Here is an 18,725-nt window from a genome sequence, read left to right as displayed (position 1 = left end):
AAATAACGTTAAAATTAGTACACTTTCATTCCCCCTTCCCCCAATCCCCCACGATGGCTCACATATATATACATTATATGAGCATACCGCATGCGGGAAGTTTCTTAATTTTCAATGAAAGTTAATTTTGTTTAAAGTGTCATTGGTTAATTTACAAGTATGTATTATTATCAATCACACAATGAATTATTAAATCCAATATTGCTTGGAATAAACACTCTAATCTATATAAAGAAAAAACAAATATATTTTTTTGTCCACTCTGATCATATGCTGCCTATAAATACCAACTACTACCTCTTCTCCTTCAGCACAAACAGAAAATCAAATAACAATGGCTTCATACTCAACCACCATGATCCTCCTATCAGTTCTCTTCTCTGGATTGTTGTACGCCAACGGAAGAGCAGTTGATCTCGTGTCGACTCTCACTCAACAAAGCCAATTTGATTTCTTCACACTGGCTCTCCAATGGCCTGCAACTTTCTGCTCAACACATGAGAATAAATGTTGTCCTGAAAATGGTTGTTGCGCAGGGTAATTAACAATTAATCAATCTCATGCGGATAGATATTATTATTTATTTTAACAAAGTTGCATATAATATGATGAAAAACTTATTCTTTCTTATGATTTCCAGAGAACATTCTCAATCTCCACCAGGATTCACAATCCGTAAGTTTTCTATACAAACATTCCGCACCCTTTTCGCTAATGAACACGTGAGTAACCTCTATATATACCGTGCTTGCAGATGGACTATGGCCTGATTACAAAAATGGATCATGGCCATCATGTTGTGAAGGTGCTGCTTATGATGAATCAAAGGTATTCTAATATTGTGATTAGTGGCCAAGCTTGAGATTTCCTATGGAGAGGTCTAAAACGTATATACCCAAAAATTTCTATAAAACCGGAAGGTCGAAAACGTATATACCCAAAAATTTTTGTACAAAAGCTACATCATCCATCAATTTGTGATACAATATTTTCGAGTTTTCTTTCATCATCCATCAACCGCTTTTCATATAACTACAAACCCTACTAACAAAACTACTATACTACCTTCTGCTGTTCAGGATCAATAGATCGAGAACCATAAAAGAAGAGCGAGGAACGAAGAATAAAACACTTTACACACACACACACTCTATATTATTGTTATCCAGTGTCGGTACGATAGAAGGCTATCTATAGCCTTGAAATTGACAGTTACTTGACCCTTATTTCAGCGGGCATTTCAACTAAACTAAGGACCCATCTGTGACCTTACTAAACCCGGACTAACATCATTTAACCCACATAAAGACTCAAGTATGCAAAAGTTAAACTTTGTAATGAGAGTTGTATTGGATTGTAATTGTATAATTAGGGTTACATGAGGTGAGTGTTTATATTGTACACCATATTACACATCTAGTACTTATACTATAATAATTTTTCTTATAACAAACATATAAAATATTGATATGTAGAGACAGAGAGGTAATCTTGATTATTTGCAAACCAACACCTTCAGTATCATATATATAATTATTTATATTAACAGCTGCGCATTAGAAGTTATTTATAAAATTATCTGAGTATGCATTATTGTTGTTCCAATATGTAGATTGCACCATTGCTTGATGCTATGCACAAGTATTGGCCGATACTAAGTTGCAACGACATATCATCATGCAATAACAAAACGAACTCGTTTTGGGCCGATCAGTGGGGTAATCATTCATTTTATAAGAATCTTTGCTTTTTGGTAATCATCATGCATTAATGCTTTAACTCATGGCTTCATGTTATTTGCAGAGCAACATGGTACATGCTCCACCTCAGTAACAGGAGACCAATATGGGTATTTCCTAACAGCCCTTGAATTGTATTTGAAGTATAATGTCACGGTAAGGTTTTTTATTTTTTTATTTTTATATTTTGTGAATTTTAACTGCTTCTCTGGCTAGATTTTAATATGATAAAATATCCAAAAATCATCCCATCATTTCTTTTCACCTATCTATTATTAGAGGATATTATTTTTGTTGGCCTATTTATTATTACATCCTATGTTTCTCCTGTTTTCAGGAAGTTCTTTTACAAGCAAAAGTTAAACCTTCAAATTCAAACACATACCCATCAGCTGTTCTCATTTCTGCTATTGAAAATGCTTTCCATGCAAAGCCTCAATTGGACTGCAAAAACGGTGATGTAATTAAAGAAGTTCGTTTGTGTTTTACCAAGGACCTCCAGGTTTGTCACTAATATTTTCTTTTTCTATTTTGTAATAGATGTTTATAATAAACCCATAATCTGTAGATTATTATACATTTTTTTTCTGTATTACTATAATGACTTCTAATTATGGTGTATTAATGTTGATCTTGCAGCCTCGGGAGTGTGTAGAACCTACTTCGTGTCCTGCTAATGTCCGCTTACCAAAATTCGCATTCTTGGGTAAGCTTAGTCTCAAGTACTCATAAAAAGATAATTGTGAAATGATTGTAAAATGATTGAATGGGGCATTATGGGGCGTTATACCACTACACCACTTTTTCTATAATGCCCCCATGCTGACTAGGATGCCACATGGCGCAAAACGCCCCATGGTGGGGGCATTATAGTTGATCACCACTACACATGGTCTAACAGCTTTTCTTGAACAACATATATGTGAACAAATATTTAAAATCTTTAAAGGCATCATCAAAAAAAAAAAAAAAAGATTGCTACCCTAAGCAGTGGCGGATCTTGCCCGTTGAACCTGCCAGGGCCAAAAGACACGGACACTAAAATTAGCACTACGGCCGAAAAATTTGCCAGTGCCGAACATAGTATATACACAAAATTTCGATCGAAATGCGGAAAATTAGCACTACGGCCGAAAAACTTGCCAGGGCCGTGGCCCTGCCACGGCTCAACTAAGATCTGCCCATGACCCTAAGGGTGGCAAAACGGATGGGTCACACGGGTTAGATAATATGTCAAACCGGGTAACATTTTGGTACGGGTAGGTAGTGAGTCGAGGCAGGTCGGACAGGGTTGACTAGAAACACTTCTAATAGATAATTTCCGTGTTAAATATGATTATATATAGAAGTTGTATAAGGATTATATGGTTAATAATATTAGTTTGGAATGCATATTGTTATTATCATATGGTTTTTTTACTAATCACCACCTTTTGCTTTCCATTTGTAGAAGGCGCCACCAAGACTGAGGATTGGTTGCTTTCTGCTGTGAAAACAGTTGTCTAATGAATGCATTTCAAAACCATAAATAAGTAATGGAGGCATTGTACCTCCATTGATGTACCTTTGTGTTTGTTGGTGCTCTTTTTATGTTTGTAGAATGGCATGTCAGCATTTTCTTTGAATAATAAGTAAAGGAGATAGTGACAGTAGTCACACAGTACCTCCATTGATCTACCTTTGCATCTGTTGCTGTTCTATTTTTCTAGTTATATAATATTTATTTTTACAACTTTGATAACTACATTAGTTATTATAATATATGAATTGGTTATGAGACATAGATGGGAAAGTACACGATAATTAGAAATGTAAGGAAGTTTGTGGGATATAAACGATTACCCAAGGAAAGTTTGTGAGAAAATTTTTATGTGTTGCTAATGCGCCAGAGTGTGTAAGAGGTTTTCGAGTTTCTAGACTACATAACCATCTACGACATTAAAAAGAAAAGCAAAGGGTTTTAACTCCATATATTTGGGAGCCACTTGAACTTGATGACTCTAAATAAACGGTTTCCAATTTCAACCATTTGAATCCAGCTGTCTAATCCATCCAAAAAATGAATTAAACTCTACACGTGTCAATCATGTTAGAGGCATTTTTATCAGAAAAATTTCTGGATTATGTTAGTAAATTGGAGTAAAATGGTTAAAATTTAAAACATTAACTCAATGGGTAAGAGATTTGAGGATTTGATTTAACGTAGGATGTTTATGGTTTGGTTCAATTATTAGCATTAATCGTAATTGAAGTCATTGGTTAATCGGTTTATTTGGTTAAAGTGTTGGTTTTCGGTTCGGTTCGGTTCAGTTAACAATCAAATAAAAAAAAGGCTAAAATTTTTGCTTAGAAATCTATGTAATGAAGGCGTAAATACATGAAATAGATGTATAAATAGATGAAATAAAGGTATAAATATATGAAATGGAGGTATAAATAAATGAGACGAAAGTATAAAACATGAAATACATGAAATGGAGGTATAAAATCTAGAAATATATGAAAATATAAATGGTTCGGTTTGGTTAGTTAATTTCAATAATAACCAATAACTAACTTTCGGTTAATTAATTTCCGTTCACCAACCTATCCGTCCCAGATATAATCAAGGACCATTGAACACTGGACTTATCAGGGAAGTCACCCAATTCCTGATTAGTGGGGTGTCAAGAAGTGCTTAGTTTAAGCGCTTTTGACACGTCCCTTTCTTTAATCATTTACGATCCTAAAAGAGAAGCAAGAAGGACCAACAACCTGCACATATTTAAACATTGACCCCTACTTGCCTTAGCTAATTATATTGTGTTGCCTTCATATGCTTAAAAGGACTAACAATAAATAGACAAATAAAAATGTACATCACTTTACTATAAAATGCAAAATCATCTATACAACTGTCCATAAATGGTGAGGTTGAATGATAATTGCTCAAACTTTATAAGAGAGTACCGATAATTGTCTATATATTTGTACATTATCAATGCAGTACGAAGTTAGAGGTGTTCGATTTTCCCCATTTGTCCCTTTGATGAATTCTCCTCATCTATAGTACGTGAGGGTTCAAGCCCCACTGTGGGTATTTACTAAGGGTGTTCAAATCCGGATATCCGAAAATTTCGGATAATTCCTTTAAATACCCGCATCCGAATCCGTATGTCTTTTTCACTATCCAAACACATGAGTTCTACCTCCCTTCCGTTTTACGTTGATAACTGTTTTGGGCTTAAGTAAGTGTTTAATTGCTTTACTTAGTAAATGATGGTAGGCATGCATGTTTTTATGTCCTTAATTGTTTGCTAAACAAGTTACACGCCTTCATGGACGTCACGGGATTTTGTGTGTGTGTGTTTTGACACGAAGAGTTTATTATGGGGAGACGAGGCCCTTGTGACATTGACATTAACGATGGTTGGTCACGCTTGTGTGACGAGTGCACACAACTTTCTTTTTAAATTGTGTTTTCTTTTGTAACTTCAGTCAATATAAAAAAAATATTAGGCCAATACGATTACAAACTAATGGGGTTTAATGAAGTGTTTTGAGACTGAGTAAAGATGTTTTGAAGATGTTTGTTGATGAGTAAAAGTTGCACGAGGAGGTCGAAAGACCTGTTTATAAAAGATATTGATTATTGATATGCTTTGAATTGATAACCCTATTCACTATTACTATAGAACTCATTCAGCTACACTGACGTTTTTATCATGTATTTAGATAAGGCAATAGTTTGAGTTGATACGCGGCTCCATAGCTAGTGGTGATGGTTACTGGCACCCTTGGAGCTTTGGCACGTTTTCGTATTGATTGTTTTAAGACATATTTTAGTAGTTTTCGTACTTTGACAATTTGTTCATACATTACGTTTGTTTTCTACTGCGAATGGTTGAATGTTGAGGCTAAAACTATGTGTGCTTTCAATTTACCAATGAGTAGGGTTTCCTGGGTTTGAGGCCTTATAAAATTCAAACCCGAACAATAAAGAACACCTTTAAACCCAAAATAAGCTATTAATAAAGAAACATGTGTTACAAACTGTATTGTATTTCTATTCTAACAAATATAAAAAGTAATTAAATATAGAATTCCATAGATGATCAACCACTGCAGATGAAACACTAGAATATTTGAGAGAGAAATCAAGAATACACTGAGTATTCTTGATGAAGATGAATGACGTCACTCATACAAAGCAGGCGCCAGACAAAAGACAATGATTAGGGTTAGGTGCACAGAAATTCACATAGAATCGTTGCCTTGTCTATTCCATATAAAGTTATATATACAAGGCAAAACCCGGACTTTCAAGACTAACTAGAAAGCCCAGACAAAACATATAGCACAAAGCTCAGACCTTTTGCCTAGACAGAACTCAGACAAAAGCTACACAAACAAACTCTGACCTTAATCCTATACAAAAAACTCTGACTAAGGAAACCATCCTTAAAACTTGGACAAAGTGTCCCTAGGAAAAACTTGGGACTAATTTTGAACATATGTACAATAAAGACCCTAATAAATTGGGAGACATGCACTTATCACCAAAAGTGCATTAACAAACTCCCCCTTAATCAGTGCATGGTCTTCATTGAACTTGAGATCTTCATCCTTTCATTGGTAACATGGGAGTCATGCACTTATCACCTAAGGTGCATTAACAAACTCCCCCTTGATCAGTGCATGGTCTTCATTGGTCTTGAGATCTTCATCCTTTCTTCGAGAGCTGCTTCCTGCCCAGATCTTGCTCTTCACACAGAATTGAACTACCTTGATGAACTGATCAGCTAGCACACGATCTTCTTCAAGGTATTAGAGGTAGGCGACGAAGCTTCTTCAACACTTCCATCTTGAGATGAACGAACCAGACGCACACAGCTTCTCCAAATCTTCTATCTTGAGATGAACGACCCATATGCACACAGCTTCTCCAAATCTTCCATCTTGAGATGAACGATCCAGACCTGAAACACTTAACCCCGGATTAAGAAACTTGACCCTTGAGACATCGGCCCAAACCTGGATCCCAAGAATAAATTCCCATATCCCAGAATAAACAATTGAAATATTAAACAACTAACATTTAATAACTTGTTTAAACAATTTTCACAACCCTAGAGTATTCTTAATAAGATAACTCGCACATAGAAACAAGAAAGCAAAATCTTTTTGTGGTTTTTCAATTTTTGACTGAAATGGAAATTAAACCTACGAACGTATTTACACTAATTATCTTTTTGCGAAATCGGAGCAAAAGAATCATATCGGTTTTTCTGTCAGTATCCGACACAAGAACCATAGCATTTAAATTTAATCTTTTAGTATGATGTTGACAGTTCAAGACGTTCAACGGTATTGTGGTCCACTTAAGTTTTAGCACGCTTTCGAACACTGTTTTCGAGATATGAAATTAAGTGTATTAATAGCTGACAGTAACTATGTTTACCCACCTCAGAATATACTCCCGTATCAAGGTATGCGCGAGAGATCATCTTACTGGTGAGTATACCATTTATCATCTGTTTTTGACGTATAAGCTAATGTGAGATACTCACTTATTTGGATTTCAGATGCAAAGGGCACAGGAGCAAGTCATTTGTGATAGAATCACTTATTGAAGATAAACTTGACTCCCGCATGATTTTGTGGGACATGTGATTGTTTATCACTTATTCGGGTCGGATGCATCAAGAGTTAAAGATATTTACACGTATGTATGGTATCATGGAAGATCTAGACTTGCGTCCCCGCTATTTCCGGTAAAAGAAACAACCATGATACCCAGATGATAAACAACATAAAGACCACTTATCTCAGAACCTCGGCAATCTATCAAACGAAATTACGGTACCAAGACCATATATCCGAGAGATGCGCCACACGAGTTACGCAGTTCATTATGTTTATATACCAAAGACAGGTTCTTATTTACACGTAAAACCTACCGAAGCAACGTATAATGAAGCTGTCACATTTAACGGTTAATTATATATATATATATATATATATATATATATATATATATATATATATATATATATATATATATATATATATATATATATATATATAGCCATAGTCCAGCACCAGATACAACTAACCGATGTACTATCATTTCCCTTATATCTCAACACGAATTCATTTTAGATTTTTCATATGTTTTTGTATTTTTCTGAAATTTATCCTACAACTAAGTAAAATATTTTTGGAGTTTTTTCAATTTTTCGAAAGCGGTAAGAACTATACAGAAAAGATAAAATAAAGTTTCTATGCGAGTTTTGAAAGCATTTTACTCTGGGTTGATCATGCCAATCATTCGGACCAGATTTTCAAATCTAGCCCGATCGAATGTTTTCGTAAACAGGTCGGCAAGATTATCCAAGGTGTCTACCCTAACCACTTCTATTAAACCCTTCTCAGCACAGTCGCGAATAAAATGATGCCTAACATATATGTGCTTAGTGCGTGAGTGATTTACTGGATTGTTTGTTATGGAAATGGCAGAGTTGTTATCGACAAGGATAGGAGTTCGAGTAAAATTCAAACCGTAGTCCCTCATTTGCTGCTGAATCCACAAAACCTGAGCACAACAGCTTGAAGCAGCAATGTACTCGGCCTCGCATGTGGATAGAGAAACGGCAACTTGCTTTTTGCATTGCCAAGAGACAAGACGATTCCCAAGAAGTTGTGCGCCGCCAGAGGTGGACTTTCTGTTCATCCGGCACCCTCCGAAATCTGCGTCAGCATACGCCATCAAATCCAGACCACCTTCAGCTGGATACCACAATCCAAGCTTAGGCGTCCCTTTCAGATATCTGAAAATACGCTTGACAGCTTTCAAGTGCGACTCCTTCGGAGTTGATTGGTACCTAGCACACAAACAAACAGAGAACATAATATCTGGTCGTGAAGCAGTAAGATACATCAATGAACCTATCATTGCTCGATATAGAGTCGGATCCACTTCAGGATCTTTCTCATCATCGGGTGAAAGCTTGAGATTTGTCGGTAGAGGCGTGTCATAGGGTAAGCTATCTTCCAATCCAAATCTTTTGAGAATCTTGTGGACATACTTTGTCTGATGCACGTACGTCCCGGTTTTTTCTTGACTCACTTGAAGACCTAAAAAGAAGGATAACTCGCCCGTCGCGCTCATTTCAAACTTTGACTTCATCACCGCTTTGAACTCACGACACAATTCTTCATTTGAAGAACCAAAAATTATGTCATCAACGTAAATTTGCACAATCAGAAAATCTCCCCCTTTCTTCAAAATGAACAGTGTGGAGTCAATTGCACCACACGAGAACCCATGCTCCAAAAGATGCTTTGACAACGTCTCGTACCATGCTCGAGGGGCCTGATGGAGACCGTAGAGAGCCTTGTCCAACAAATAGACCTTGTTGTCTAACCCTGGAGCTTCGAAACCCGGTGGTTGGGACACATACACAGTTTCATGCAATTTCCCGTAAAGGAAGGTGCTTTTCACATCCAACTGATAGACTTTGATACGCATGTGTGCAGCAAAGGCTAGAAACAAACGAATAGCTTCCAGTCTTGCCACCGGTGCATAAACTTCGGTATAATCAATCCCTTCCTCCTGATTGAAGCCTTGAACAACCAACCGTGCTTTGTTTCTGACAACGACACCCTTATCGTCTTTCTTGCACTTGAAAACCCATTTCGTGTTGATTGCATGTTGGCCCTTTGGAAGATCGACCAAATTCCACACCTTTAACTTGTCGAACTGAGCTAACTCTTCTTGCATCGCCTCACACCAAGAATTATCCTTCAGAGCCATTTGATAGTTCTTCGGCTCTATCTGAGAGATAAAACATTCATGCAGGGTAAGATTGTAGATTTCTTCTTTCTTGATAGCAGAGAACAGACATTGCATTTCTGAAATACTCCTTCGCGTTTGCACTCCCGCATTTGGATTCCCAATAATATTATCAACAGGATGATGAATATTTGTTCTTGGAACTGGGATTGCCGGAGCTTGAAGATTGTTTCCCAAATTCGATTGAATCTCCCCCTCAGCATGTGCATTACTACTAGAAGCTTCACCATTACCAAAAGACGCATCAACATTTGAATATGCTGAAAAGTCAACGTATAGATCTCCACTTGTAGTTTGAGCAGCTGCATTGGGGATCTGCTCAGCAACAACATCATTTACGGTCGAAGAATCAGCGACTGGAACATTCGAAGACACATTAGTAGGAATACTTGCTCTCCAGCTCGCATCCACTTCATCTTTGTTCACAAGATGTGTGTATACAACCTCCGAATCTTCTTCTGAAACATCAGGAAGATCAAACGAATGAAATAATTTATCATAATCATAACTGCTTTTGGGACCGAATTCGGACGGTGGAGGATCGAAACTCAAAGGAGTTATATCAAACACGATCTCCACTATTCGCTTCTTGATGTTATAAACGCGTTTGTTTGGAGTTCCATTGGCATAACCCAAAAAGAACCCAATTTCACCAACTTCCCCCATTTTCGGAGTATCTTTGGTGCGTTTGATAACACACTTAATCCCAAAAGGCTGAAAACCAGATAAGTTCGGTTTCCTGTTTTCAAGCAATTCATAACAAGTTTTATCTTCTCTTTTGACAGTAAGCACATGATCTAACACATAACATGCAGTGTTTACCGCCTCGGCCCAGAAGAAAATTGGCAATTTTGATTCAGAAAGCATAGTGCGGGCCGCCTCAATTAGGGTACGATTCTTCCGTTCTGCAACTCCGTTCTGTTGAGGAACATATGGAGCGCTGAACTGATGAATTATTCCCATTTCCTGACATAACTCATCCATATACTGATTTTTAAACTCAGTGCCGTTGTCACTTCGGATTTTCTTAATAGGAAGTGAATAATTTTTCTCAAGTTGTTTGAATAAATCTCTTAAAATACCAGCGGTTTGATCCTTTGTTTTTAGAAAAATACCCAAGAGTAACGTGAGAAATCGTCAGTGACAACTAAGCAATAAGACATTCCACCAATGCTAGCAACATGGATCGGGCCGAAAAGATCCATGTGAAGCAATTCAAGTGGTTTTTGGATTGAGTTAACTGTTTTCGGTTTATGAGGCTTTCGTTTGATTTTTCCTTTTCACATGATTCACATTTGTTGTGCATATTGAAACTACGTAAAGGAACCCCCAACACCAAGTTGTTTTTCACTAAGTGGTTCATCTTTCGCAGATGCACGTGGCCCATTCTCCTATGCCAGAGATACGATTGATCTTCAGTCGCATTTGAAAGTAGACAAGTCACTGGAGCAGACGAGTTAACCAACGGGCGCATGTCCATGACATATGTGTTATTCACCCTTGGAGCCCTCATAACGATCCAATCTTCAGGAATAACAAATCCCGGACGCAGGACGAAGCAAGCTTTATCAGTGAAAAGCATCATGTACTTGTTATCACAGATTTGAGAAACCGACATCAAGTTATGCTTCAGTTCTTCAACATAGTTCACTTTATGCAGCGTGATTTTTCCATTTGACACAGAGCCTTCACCGGTGATGTAACCACCCTTTTCACCGGCAAAATTTACATAACCACCACGGAATTGTTTAAAATTGTTCAATAACTCTTTATTTCCTGTCATGTGTCTGGAACAGCCACTATCGATATACCAAATATAGATAGCCCTCTTCAGCTGCTCCTACACTCCCCAACAAAAATTTAGTTAGAGTGTGGGACCCAAGCCATGATGGTCTTGGGTCGTCCTGATTCGTCAACATAAGAAAACTCTTTGAAATAACCATCATCGCCTCTGTGTCCACCATTTCCATTTCGGAAATTGTTGGAATGAGTCCCCGCAAATCGTGGATTATACGGAGTTGACGATCTGTTGGTATAACCAGAGTTTCCATACCCTCGGCTTCCATAGTTTTGGTAACTGTAATTTTGATTCCTGGGTGGCTCAAAATTTCTACCAAATCTAGGAGCATCTTCGTGTCTTGAGAATGATCGTGGATGATTATCCGAATGCGGTCTTTGATTTGGAAATCGGGGGGGGGGGGGTGATGCATTTCGATCATTCACGAATCTTTTCTGTGCATGAGGTCTAACATAGTTGTTGTTCGAACCTCCAGAACGTTGGTCATTCTCAACTCCTTGAAAGGTGACATGATTTTGTCGTCTGTGAGGGGTTTTCTTACGAGTATCATGTCTTTGAGGTACATTTTCTGATCTGTCCCCACAGTTAATAACAACGGGTTTCTCCTCTTGATCCTGATTTTGTTGTGATTTAACATTTGGTTTGACAACTGGTTTTACTCCTTGTTTAATCACTTTAATTTTCTCAACCTTCTGATTTTTACCATTTTTCTTTTCAACATTAACTGCTTTAATTTGTGGCTTTTCAACAAAAGTTTTCTTTTGATCAGGATCAACAAGTGATTTACCCCTGTCATTTGGACAGTCTGCTGCTAAGTGTCCTTTCCCACGACACTTGTAGCATTTGTGAATTTTCGCAGCATTCTTTGGACGTTCCTCATGATCGGTCGAAGATGATGAGGCATTGGTGGAATTTTTCAAAATTTGGTTCACAAACTGAGAGTTGGAACCTGTTTCAATTTTTACTTCTTCTTTGACAAAATCCTCCCCTTTAACAAACTCAGTTTTAGGAACATTTTTCAAAGCCCTTTTATTTTTCCCACGTGACTTTGGCTTTGACCTCTCATTTTGAACTTGATTGAAAATTTCCAAAATCTTATTGCTTATCAAATTTTCAATGTTTTCAAGATTCACCTCATTTTTCTTTGAAAATCCACTCATCTTCGACTGATATGAGTCAGTAACTTCATCTGGCTCAGATTCTGACTCACTTTGCGGTTCAACCGTCAGAGGAGTCTTTGGCACAAAATTTGCCAATTCAGGGTCAATGCTTGGCATCGATGTATAGTTATGGTTTACCGGAGGATGCACCTTAGTATAACCAATGCCAAACATTTCTTCCTCAGATTCTTTGAGACGCTGGCTGTTAATACAGAAATTCATCACTTCGGATGAATCCCTGAACTTTTCAATCTTTCGTTGCAAATCTAAAATCAGATTATCTTTTTCCAAAATGATTTTGTTCTTTTCCAAAACACAATTTTGATTCATTTCAAGTTCAGATTTTAATTCCTGATTTCTAAGATTTCCCTGAGCCACAAGTCTCTCAAATTCAGAGATATCATTTTTCAGCGCTTTTATCTTAATTCGGTGTTCTTTATCCGAATTAGACAAAACAGCAATGAGTTCTCTGGATTTTTCTAAATCTGCAATTAAGTTTGTGTCATGAAGTGTATATCTATCAATTTTAGTCACAAACTCAACACATCTAGCACATCGCTTATCTACAGAAGATGATTTTACCTCAATGCCAGCCATGAATGCACAAGCCTCGTTTTCTACGGAGTTTTCTTCCAACCTTTTAGCTTCTGCATCCGCAAATTGCTGCATTTCAGCTGTGGAGATGTTGAATTCAAAGCGTTCTCCTTTTTCTCCATCTTCTGTCTTGCTAGACTTCTCAACAGTCTCTTCGATCGAAGGACTTTCATTCTCAGCAACATTCCCCGAATCCAACTCTTCCCCAAGAACTTCAGCTACAACCGCAAGCTCCTCAATACTAGTCTCTTCTACAACCTCTTCATACACTTCTTCGTTCACAATTTCTGCTATAAATGCTTGTGACACAATTGCTCCAGAGATGTCTTCCAAAGCACAACCCAGTCATAAGGTTCAGTCACACTCTGTAGAGGTTGAGCCACCATAGCATTGTTTGTCGAAGGTGTAAGATTTTCAGACCCACTTGAACGAGCAATTGAGTTTGAGTTAGAGGTAGCAGTTGATGCATTGTTGTGAGGTCTTGAATTGTTTCCTCGGGAGTTGTTGTCTCTATCAGATCTTTCCATCTTCGGCTTTCGACAATCACGTGCGAAATGCCCGCAGATACCGCAGTTGTAACACTTTACCTTTGACATGTCGACTCCCATTCGAGTCTTTGTCTGACCTCCTATGAACTTCCTACCCGTCTTCAGCAGAAACTTCTTCGCTTTACGGACTAACAGTGCCATATTGAGTTGTAGATCAAGTTCTTCCATTTCGTCTTGATCTATCTGATCAAAGTCCTCATCGAGACTTGACGGTTCAACGAGTTTCCCAAGACAGAAGTTCTCGTAGGCAGTCATGAAGGACGCCAACAGACTCATATTCTCTTCAATCAACTTCAAACCGCTTGCATCTATCTTAGGAATGTTCAAACTTGTTCCTTGAGATTTCTGAGCTCCACTAGAAGAGTACATCCCTTGATTAGAATTGTTTGTTCCAATTGAGCTAACACTGTTGCTTATAAAGGCGTGTTCACTTGCAGAACCTTCATTCTCCGAATACAAAGCAACACCGACTCCATTGTTACTACCCTTCTCTATTTGTTTCGAAGCCTTAAATAACTGAGGATCCTGGAGCTTCTCGAAATCAGATGCTTGATCTTCCATATTCCATGCATAACCTTTCAGCTTTTGAACAGCTTCTTCCAATGAGAGCTCCTCATAGAGAACACCCTCTCTAATCAATGCGGTGTACATATTCCATTCTCTAGGAAGACAATTCAGAAACTTCTCGACCTTCTCAAATTCAGTGTAGATACCCTCCTGACTTCTATCAAGTTCGCTCAACATATGATAAAATCGATTCACAGTGTCATCAAATGATTCATTCTTTAACGCTTTAAACACAACGAATTGAGTCTTCAACTTTTCGAGTCGTCGTTTCTTGTAGATTGCATTTCCTTCATATCGCTCAATCATGCTATCCCACAACTCCTTCGAGCTATTTCTCTTACGAAACGTATGGAGTATAGATTGTAGCATTGCCATCGTTATCATTGACATAGCTTTCTCTTCACAGTCAAAGAATCTTTTCTGTTCGTCAGTGAGCCCCAAATACGTATCAATCGTCAACGTACGTACTGGAGTAGCTCCACATCCTTTGACAATACACAACCAGATCTTAATGTCTTTTGCTCGTACATATCTTTCAAAACGCTCCTTCCACTCAGGAAAGTCAAGCACGTTTATCAACAAAGGAGGTTTGTCGTTACTCCCTACCTCAGCATTGTGCTTGAGGTTTTGCACCATTGCAGTCATATTGTTGTTTGCCATTTCAGAAAACAACAGTGGGCTTCCAAGCAAGAACTATGTCACAGAAGACCTTTTCTAAGTTCAAACTCAGAGTGAAAACACAGAGTGAAGTGTCTGAGCTTAATCAGAGTGTGAAAAACCCGGATCACAAACCTGAAATAAAACACAAGCAACAGAAAACTCGGACTAACTCGGACTAACCAAGATTGAAAATTTCGGACTCTAAAATAACTCTGACCAAACAAAACAACAAAAAAATTCGGACTGAGGAAACCATCCTTAAAACTTGGACAAAGTGTCCCTAGGAAAAACTTGGGACTAATTTTGAACATATGTACAATAAAGATCCTAATAAATTGGGAGACATGCACTTATCACCAAAAGTGCATTAACAAGAACCTACTTCGTGTCCTGCTAATGTCAGCTTACCAAAATTCGCATTCTTGGGTAAGCTTAGTCTCAAGTACTCATAACAGGTTTTCTTGAACAACATATATGTGAACAAATATTTAAAATCTTTAAAGGCATCATCAAAAAAAAAAAAAAGATTGCTACCCTAAGCAGTGGCGGATCTTGCCCGTTGAACCTGCCAGGGCCAAAAGACACGGACACTAAAATTAGCACTACGGCCGAAAAATTTGCCAGTGCCGAACATAGTATATACACAAAATTTCGATCGAAATGCGGAAAATTAGCACTACCGCCGAAAAACTTGCCAGGGCCGTGGCCCTGCCACGGCTCCACTAAGATCCGCCCATGACCCTAAGGGTGGCAAAACGGATGGGTCACACGGGTTAGATAATATGTCAAACCGGGTAACATTTTGGTACGGGTAGGTAGTGAGTCGAGGCAGGTCGGACAGGGTTGACTAGAAACACTTCTAATAGATAATTTCCGTGTTAAATATGATTATATATAGAAGTTGTATAAGGATTATATGGTTAATAATATTAGTTTGGAATGCACATTGTTATTATCATATGGTTTTTTTACTAATCACCACCTTTTGCTTTCCATTTGTAGAAGGCGCCACCAAGACTGAGGATTGGTTGCTTTCTGCTGTGAAAACAGTTGTCTAATGAATGCATTTCAAAACCATAAATAAGTAATGGAGGCATTGTACCTCCATTGATGTACCTTTGTGTTTGTTGGTGCTCTTTTTATGTTTGTAGAATGGCATGTCAGCATTTTCTTTGAATAATAAGTAAGGAGATAGTGACAGTAGTCGCACAGTACCTCCATTGATCTACCTTTGCATCTGTTGCTGTTCTATTTTTCTAGTTATATAATATTTATTTTTCCAACTTTGATAACTACATTAGTTATTATAATATATGAATTGGTTATGAGACATAGATGGGAAAGTACACGATAATTAGAAATGTAAGGAAGTTTGTGGGATATAAACGATTACCCAAGGAAAGTTTGTGAGAAAATTTGTATGTGTTGCTAATGAGCCAGAGTGTGTAAGAGGTTTTCGAGTTTCTAGACTACATAACCATCTACGACATTAAAAAGAAAAGCAAAGGGTTTTAACTCCATATATTTGGGAGCCACTTGAACTTGATGACTCTAAATAAACGGTTTCCAATTTCAACCATTTGAATCCAGCTGTCTAATCCATCCAAAAAATGAATTAAACTCTACACGTGTCAATCATGTTGGAGGCATTTTTATCAGAAAAATTTCTGGATTATGTTAGTAAATTGGAGTAAAACGGTTAAAATTTAAAACATTAACTCAATGGGTAAGAGATTTGAGGATTTGATTTAACGTAGGGTGTTTACGGTTTGGTTCAATTATTAGCATTTATCGTAATTGAAGTCATTGGTTAATCGGTTTATTTGGTTAAAGTGTTGGTTTTCGGTTCGGTTCGGTTCAGTTAACAATCAAATAAAAAAAAGGCTAAAATTTTTGCTTAGAAATCTATGTAATGAAGGCGTAAATACATGAAATAGATGTATAAATAGATGAAATAAAGGTATAAATATATGAAATTGAGGTATAAATAAATGAGACGAAAGTATAAAACATGAAATACATGAAATGGAGGTATAAAATCTAGAAATATATGAAAATATAAATGGTTCGGTTTGGTTAGTTAATTTCAATAATAACCAATAACTAACTTTCGGTTAATTAATTTCCGTTCACCAACCTATCCGTCTCAGATATAATCAAGGACCATTGAACACTGGACTTATCAGGGAAGTCACCCAATTCCTGATTAGTGGGGTGTCAAGAAGTGCTTAGTTTAAGCGCTTTTGACACGTCCCTTTCTTTAATCATTTACGATCCTAAAAGAGAAGCAAGAAGGACCAACAACCTGCACATATTTAAACACTGACCCCTACTTGCCTTAGCTAATTATATTGTGTTGCCTTCATATGTTAAAAGGACTAACAATAAATAGACAAATAAAAATGTACATCACTTTTACTATAAAATGCAAAATCATCTATACAACTGTCCATAAATGGTGAGGTTGAATGATAATTGCTCAAACTTTATAAGAGAGTACCGATAATTGTCTATATATTTGTACATTATCAATGCAGTACGAAGTTAGAGGTGTTCGATTTTCCCCATTTGTCCCTTTGATGAATTCTCCTCAGCTATAGTACGTGAGGGTTCAAGCCCCACTGTGGGTATTACTAAGGGTGTTCAAATCTGGATATCCGAAAATTTCGGATAATTCCTTTAAATACCCGCATCCGAATCCGTATGTCTTTTTCAGTATCCAAACACATGAGTTCTACCTCCCTTCCGTTTTACGTTTATAACTGTTTTGGGCTTAAGTAAGTGTTTAATTGCTTTACTGAGTAAATGATGGTAGGCATGCATGTTTTTATGTCCTTAAATGTTTGCTAAACAAGTTACACGCCTTCATGGACGTCACGGGATTTTGTGTGTGTGTGTTTTGACACGAAGAGTTTATTATGGGGAGACGAGGCCCTTGTGACATTGACATTAACGATGGTTGGTCACGCTTGTGTGACGAGTGCACACAACTTTCTTTTTAAATTGTGTTTTCTTTTGTAACTTCAGTCAATATAAAAAAAATATTAGGCCAATACGATTACAAACTAATGGGGTTTAATGAAGTGTTTTGAGACTGAGTAAAGATGTTTTGAAGATGTTTGTTGATGAGTAAAAGTTGCACGAGGAGGTCGAAAGACCTGTTTATAAAAGATATTGATTATTGATATGCTTTGAATTGATAACCCTGTTCACTATTACTACAGAACTCATTCAGCTACGCTGACGTTTTTATCATGTATTTAGATAAGGCAATAGTTTGAGTTGATACGCGGCTCCTTGGCTAGTGGTGATGGTTACCGGCACCCTTGGAGCTTTGGCACGTTTCCGTATTGATTGTTTTAAGACATATTTTAGTTGTTTTCGTACTTTGACAATTTGTTCATACATTACGTTTGTTTTCTACTGCGAATGGTTGAATGTTGAGGCTAAAACTATGTGTGCTTTCAATTTACCAATGTGTAGGGTTTCTCGGGTTTAAGGCCTTATAAAATTCAAACCCGAACAATAAAGAACACCTTTAAACCCAAAATAAGCTATTAATAAAGAAACATGTGTTACAAACTGTATTGTATTTCTATTCTAACAAATATAAAAAGTAATTAAATATAGAATTCCATAGATTTCGGATATCCAAATATCCGATTTTTTTTTCTAAAATACTATCCGAATCTAGACCTCGACCTGAAATTTCAAAATTTCAGGTTTTCATATTTGGATCTTTTTAAACACCCATAACTAGTATTTAGGTGGATTTTAGGTTTTGTGTAGTTAAGAAACGGAAGGTATCCACACACCCCCCCCCCC

At 37.2% G+C, this 18,725-nt stretch overlaps 1 protein-coding gene and 1 long non-coding RNA gene across 3 annotated transcripts; both read left to right on the top strand.

Moving 5' to 3' along the window:
* Positions 1 to 304: 304 nt before the first annotated feature.
* Positions 305 to 3,418, top strand: LOC110873463 (ribonuclease 2). Of its 2 annotated transcripts, none has more exons than XM_022122404.2 (8): positions 305 to 537; positions 641 to 675; positions 755 to 828; positions 1,613 to 1,718; positions 1,804 to 1,895; positions 2,077 to 2,241; positions 2,379 to 2,445; positions 3,193 to 3,418. In XM_022122404.2, the coding sequence occupies exons 1-8, from the start codon at positions 335 to 337 to the stop codon at positions 3,243 to 3,245; spliced, it is 795 nt and encodes a 264-aa protein (XP_021978096.1). In that variant the 5' UTR covers positions 305 to 334; the 3' UTR covers positions 3,246 to 3,418. The 2 variants fall into 2 exon arrangements, with proteins under 2 accessions (XP_021978096.1, XP_021978095.1); XM_022122403.2 differs by having other exon boundaries at positions 3,190 to 3,418.
* Positions 3,419 to 15,272: 11,854 nt separating this feature from the next.
* On the top strand, positions 15,273 to 16,179 carry LOC110871357. Its single transcript, XR_002553675.2, has 2 exons — positions 15,273 to 15,326; positions 15,903 to 16,179. It is a non-coding gene; the product is annotated as an uncharacterized LOC110871357 (long non-coding RNA).
* Positions 16,180 to 18,725: the final 2,546 nt, after the last annotated feature.

The sequence above is a fragment of the Helianthus annuus genome, chromosome 8 (assembly GCF_002127325.2).
Source record: "Helianthus annuus cultivar XRQ/B chromosome 8, HanXRQr2.0-SUNRISE, whole genome shotgun sequence".
NCBI classification, from domain to species: Eukaryota; Viridiplantae; Streptophyta; class Magnoliopsida; order Asterales; family Asteraceae; genus Helianthus; species Helianthus annuus.
The sequence above is the reverse complement of the archived record's forward strand: the minus strand, read 5'-3'. Positions and strand labels throughout refer to the sequence as shown.

What these genes read in the sequence shown, in the direction of transcription:
- LOC110873463 (XM_022122403.2), top strand. Translation starts at nt 335, where the DNA reads ATGGCTTCATACTCAACCACCATGATCCTCCTATCAGTTCTCTTCTCT. An exon ending in GAAAATGGTTGTTGCGCAGG is followed by an intron (nt 538 to 640) that starts GTAATTAACAAT and finishes TATGATTTCCAG; the next exon opens with AGAACATTCTCAATCTCCAC. An exon ending in GTTTTGGGCCGATCAGTGGG is followed by an intron (nt 1,719 to 1,803) that starts GTAATCATTCAT and finishes TGTTATTTGCAG; the next exon opens with AGCAACATGGTACATGCTCC.